Raw genomic sequence first — 5884 nt, 5'->3', positions numbered from 1 at the left:
GCCCTTTATGTGTGTTCTCAAAAAACCATCGCAAAAGCATAACTACACACAGACATTGTGTGCCCAATGAGATGAGCCATAACGTAGGTATCCACATTACGCATGATCAACAAAACTATTTAACCATCTGAACACAACTATTGGGCTCATCATTCATCACATATGATTATGTAACAGCTTGGCCTGATGGAGGGAGAGGGAGAGAGGGAGAGAGAGAGAGAGATCTGAATTAGTGGGCTGCAGTTAACAAAATCAGTCACAGTGCAAACAAGATAATATTACATAAAAATCAGCGTACCTAGAATCAGCTTCAGTCTTTCCATTAACTTGAAGAACTATTTACAGTCACTGAAAGCCAGGATGAATCAAATCTCCCCAACAACTGCAGGGGAGGTTTAAAAGTAGCGGACGTCAAGCCATTTCTGCTCAGGCCAGAGCGCACATCCATGAGTAGGGCAGGAATGGCCCTCGTGCCCTCGCAATTTGGCCTTGTGCCCTTTTGGCACAAAAAAAGCGTCTTTTAATGACATTCATCATCAGTGATGGTGGGTTTGATTTGAGCCTGGTTTGATGAAGTCTCCTTGGCCGTGAATCAGTTTATCATGCCTAATATTTAAGATTGTTTGCTTATAAATACATAAACCTGTTTGTTCTATATGTAAAACACTTTAGGTTTATTAGTACTATTAAATAAATCATATTATTACTTTTTTCACATTTTTACAATTATGCATTGCATTAAGTTTAATAGTTTTTCTTTGTAATCCAAATGGATGGAAATTTCATATTCAATTGAAATACATACAGAATATTAGGCCTGATGTTTTTTGAGTGTAATTTGCTGCTAGCCATTTTTACCCAGTTCATTATGTGTCAATATCTTTCAGTCGGAGTAAGGCAGACCAGTTAGGTGACACAGGAGAGCCAGAAAGCAAACGACAGAGAGTTGAACATGAACAGACAGGAGCAGAGAGACAAAGTCCAGTGCACAAAGATGAGGGAGGAGGAGACAATGAAGGACCAGATAATGAGAGAAAAGGAGAAAAAACAGGAGGAGATTTTGAAGTACCAAGACACAGAGATGGTAGAGGAGGAGAGAGAGATGAGAGACGAGGGGAGAAGGCAGGAGGAGACAATGAAGGACCAGATAATAGGGCCGTTTCCACTGAAGAAGTTCCTGGAACTAGAGGGACAGGAACTTTACAGGAACCTTCCTCTCACTCGGCCCTGTCAACCGCCGTGTCTCCACTGAGAGGGCCGAGTGAGGAAGTTCCTGCCCAATGGCCGTGACGTAATCATTATTAGATTATGTCACGGCCAAGAAGCAGAAGTAAGAAGATAGAAGAAGCAGAAGACAGAAGAAAGAAGATTTTGAACATGGAAGGAGCGGAGGTGGTTGCTGGGTTTCTGGCGTGTCTCTTCGTTTACATAGGAGCTATGAACGAGAGGAGAAGACGTTTGGAAGAGGACTTCGACAGGGCTGAAAGGGTCAGAGAGGAAACGAGACAAGAATAGTCAGAAGAATTATGGAAGTTTCCTTAACAGAAGATGGACTTGGGCGTCGCAGACTCAGACGAAGGGTAAACTACTTTTAATAACACAAACTACTACACTGCTCTGCTTTACTCTATTGTAATGTACTGTATTCTACTGTACTCTATTTTACTAGTCTGGTGTACTCTACTATTATATTACTTCACTTTATTATTCTACTCGTCTATTGTACTGTACTCTACTCCACTGTTTTTCTACTCTTCTGCACTCTACTATTCTTCTACTCTACAGTATTGTACTGATACTGTTCTTTTACTCTGTTCTTGCCTACAGTATTGTACCTCTTCTCAGCACCGTAACGTAAACGTAACGCAGACCGACACCCGGGAGCGGGGCTCAGTCTGCGGTTTGCAACATGTGTCTTACTGGGGATTTCCACTGGGTCCGTCAGCGGCGCGGAACGGCTGTGCTACGGTTTAGCTCCGTCCTCTGCCCGGCGTCAACTCACACCGGGAGCGTTACAGCAGCGGACCAGAGCATGCTCTGGGAGAGAAAGCTGCCTTTTAAAATGACGTTGCACTGTTAATACAGTAATTACGGCAGCCCAATCAAACCCGAACGAGTGCCTTTAGTCTACAGTAATTACTGTAGTAGCAGCACAACTAAATGGCCCGGTTTTGTTAACTTGCTCAATTTTGGTTGATTTGGTAATTTTCTTTGATTTTTGTGCTTATCCCATCTGTCAGTAGGCTACGTAGCTAGATGGAGTCTTTATCTGACTGTTTTATTCATGTTTGTTGCTGAAATACGATTGGGAGGCTGCACGGGTTGTTTTATTTTGAATAACGGAAGTTTTATTATGCCGATTCAGTGTCTGGTGCAATCTGCTCTGTTGAGCTTGTCGCGAGTTGGCAACGGCTCCGTCAAAAATAGAAATGCTACCTATTGATAGCGCTGCGGCGCGGGAGCCGCTGCTGGGACATTGCTGACACGCTGCTGAAACGTTCCCGGTGGAGATACTCTCATTGATTATAGTGTTACCTATCAGCTCCGGTGACCGCGGTGCAGCTGTAACGCGCCGCTGCCGGACTCAGTGGAAATTGGGCTTTAGAGGCTCTTTACACCTGGTATTATCACCGTATTTATTACCTTTGTGATCAGATGACAAGTGGACAGCTCCTACGAATTTATACAGGCATTAAAATGCGTCTTGACAGACCCCTTGGATCTCACTTTCCCGCTGATAAGCACATCATGTCAAGACTGGTGGGACAGAATTGTAAATGGTAAATTTACCGACCAACACTTGCTAGATAACACACATTTAATCACATTTTTTTATGTGGGAAACTGCAACCGCTGCTACACATAAACACACACATCATTAGTGCGCGCAGCTGGTAAATATACCAGGAGCTGTCTTTGACACTGTCCATAGTCCTGAACATTTGACTCCTGGTCCAAGAAAACTATGGACCATTATAGCTTTTATTTTATTTTAAATATTTGTTTTATTGTTATGCTCAAAATACAGACAATATCATGACGTGAACCCTACATTGCGTTAAAAAACAAAATATAGATGTTATACAGGCGGGGGCAGGGCCCATATGGGCTGGGGGTATACTTTAAGGTCCACTGTTCTACTGTTCTTCTATACTCTGCTCTACTATTATTTTACTGTACTCTATGGTCATGTTTATTGTGAATGTAAAGACAGTTTTCTAATATATCACTTTGTGCTGTAGCATTTAAGGCTTCATATCATGTTCATTTCACTTTGGTGACAAACACAGTGTTTTGATGAAGTGAGAGTTAACGTTAATGCAATTTACTGTGTTACAGATTCTTCTACAATGTGCTAGGCGTACTGCTCCCATTGTTTGGACCCACAAGAGAAGTGACGAATGGTGGAAAGTGGTTGTGCCGACTTTCTCTGACGAGCAGTGGGTGCAGAATTTCCGCATGTCCAAGGAAACCTTCGCGTATCTCTGTCAGCGGGTGCAACCAGCGTTGGAGAAGCAGGACACAAACTATCGCCTGTGTGTTCCCCTCCAGCAAAGGGTAGCTATAGCGGTCTGGAAGCTTGCTACAAATGCAGACTACAGGAGCGTTGCCCAGCTGTTTGGGGTAAGCCGTTCTACCGCCTGCAAATGTTTGAAGGCCTTCTGTTCTGCTGTGGAGGATATACTGTGGCCTGAAGTGATCCAATTTCCTAATGCAGATACACTTCATGAAATGGCGAACTACTTCGAGAACAAGTGGGGGTTGCCACAATGTGTTGGAACCATAGATGGCTCACACATCCCAATCTTGGTACCGCAGGAGTACCACACTGAGTACTATAACAGGAAAGGTTGGTACTCTATTGTCCTGCAGGCAGTAGTGGATGGGAAAGGACTAATCTGGATTTTGTTCGCTGGTCTGCCTGGCAGTCTGCATGATGCCACAGTTCTGCGAAGATCCGGACTCTGGAATATGCCTGACAGGATGTGCACAGGACGTCATCATGTCATTGAGAGCCATGACATGGGCTATTACATCTTGGGTGATGCTGCCTATCCCCAGATGAGCTGGCTCATGAAGCCTTTCATGGACAATGGCCACCTAACTGCAGAGCAGACAAACTACAACTTAAAGCTCAGCAAAGCTAGGGTGGTGGTGGAAAATGCGTTTGGACGACTGAAGGGAAGATGGCGATGTCTGCTTAAAAGGAAAGACTGCAGCTTAGAGACAGTCAAGTCTATGGTGGTCACATGCTGTGTGCTACACAATCTGTGCGAGAGCCATAGGGAGGACTTTAGAGAGGAATGGGCTGATCATATTCACCTCAACCAGCCTGATGCACCACCGCTAGACTGAGCAGATGCAGGTGTTGCAGCACGTGCTGCTCTAATGCATCACCTCAATAATATTTGAACATATTAACTATGTTAAAGGTTTGGGTTTTTTCTTTCTTTCGATCATTTACAAAATAAATTAACAATAAATTCCATAAATAATTTCATGGAAACAAAACAAAATAGACAATGACAAAGATAAGAGAAAAAATTATAAGATACATAAACGAAACAATTAATAATTAATTTAGTTTAATTTAATTTAAATCTTTCCTCATCCCTATATGTTTCTCTTACAAATGAATTCATCTCTTTTATTGTTCTCTATTTTTGTAGACTGAAGCCTGAGCTTATTTTTCTTTTTAAAGTTTTGGTTTTAAATAATTTCTTGAATGAAATCATATTTTTACTGTCTTTCGATTAAATGTATCAGGACCTTTTATCTATCCTGGCTGAACTGTCACTTAATTTCCAAGGAGATAAACTGCCTCTGTCGTGTGTGTGCACGAGGATCCTGTCTGTCCAGGCTGCGCTGCGTAAGCAAACTCAGAAGCCAGGTCCCTATCTCCGCCCAGTCCTTGAATCCTTCACCACCACCACTGAGGGATTTCAATACAATAGAGTAAATATCAGAAACTCCAATGTCTCTACTTTCTCCACTGATCCTGTGCTCCTAGCTGCAGAGATGTTTGATCCTATGAATTTCCCAACAGAAGAAAAGCTCTTAGAGGAGTTTGGTGACGAAGAGATACATCATCGGTGCAAGCACTTTGAGCCTCTTCTGACCAAAAATGGCTGCAATGTGGCTGAGATAGACAGGGAGTGGTTTAGAGCAAAAGCTGACATAGTGCACCACCATAAGGACCAAACTTTCCTCCCGCTATGGTCAAGATTTCTGATGGAGAAGGAAAGCATGTACCCCAACCTGCTACACCTCATAAAAATAATCTTGGTGTTCCCTGTCTCTACCTCTCAAGTAGAGCGGCAGTTCTCGGTCATGAAGAGAATGCAGGAAGACTGGCGCTTAAGCCTGCATACATCCACCATTGAAGACCTCCTCCTCATCAAGTCACAGGGTTGTGCTCCTGCAGATTATCAAAGCCAAGAATCTGTGGCAAGATGGTGGGCAGCTGGCATCAACAAAAAGAGGCCAAACATTCATCCATATGGTCCAAGGAACCCCAAAACATGCACTGCAAATCTCCCTGACTCCCCATCCCCATCTTCAAACGAGTCTAGTGACTCTGATTAAGGACCTAGCGTGACACAGGTGTCATGGTGTTTTTAATGTTTCACAGCCAGGTGTTATGGCGTTTCAATTTTTGCAGATATATAATATTTCAGACTATTTTAAAAAATAAAAAGTCAAATGTTTTCCTTGTTGTCTATTCAGTTTATTTTATCTCCTCCATAATTTTCCTTGAATGAGAAATCAGTCTGGGCTCTTATGGGTTAATCAGTAGCTTATATGCTAGTAGTATATATTTACAGTACCGTTTACAGTCAAACATTTTGTATTGATCAAAATTGAGCCTACAGTGCAGGCTCAA

The 5884-nt window shown here is 42.7% G+C and overlaps 1 protein-coding gene across 1 annotated transcript; it reads left to right on the top strand.

Moving 5' to 3' along the window:
* The first annotated feature begins 1377 nt into the window (after positions 1 to 1377).
* LOC128369588 (uncharacterized) lies at positions 1378 to 4356 on the top strand. Its single transcript, XM_053330664.1, has 2 exons — positions 1378 to 1488; positions 3340 to 4356. Exons 1-2 carry the CDS (start codon positions 1378 to 1380, stop codon positions 4354 to 4356), a joined length of 1128 nt encoding a protein of 375 aa, XP_053186639.1.
* The last annotated feature ends 1528 nt before the right edge of the window (positions 4357 to 5884 follow it).

Source organism: Scomber japonicus, chromosome 12, assembly GCF_027409825.1.
Source record: "Scomber japonicus isolate fScoJap1 chromosome 12, fScoJap1.pri, whole genome shotgun sequence".
Taxonomy (NCBI): Eukaryota; Metazoa; Chordata; class Actinopteri; order Scombriformes; family Scombridae; genus Scomber; species Scomber japonicus.
Note: the sequence above shows the minus strand (reverse complement) of the source record. Positions and strands in the feature narration are given on the sequence as shown.

What these genes read in the sequence shown, in the direction of transcription:
- LOC128369588 (XM_053330664.1), top strand. Translation starts at nt 1,378, where the DNA reads ATGGAAGGAGCGGAGGTGGTTGCTGGGTTTCTGGCGTGTCTCTTCGTT. An exon ending in ACTTCGACAGGGCTGAAAGG is followed by an intron (nt 1,489 to 3,339) that starts GTCAGAGAGGAA and finishes ACTGTGTTACAG; the next exon opens with ATTCTTCTACAATGTGCTAG.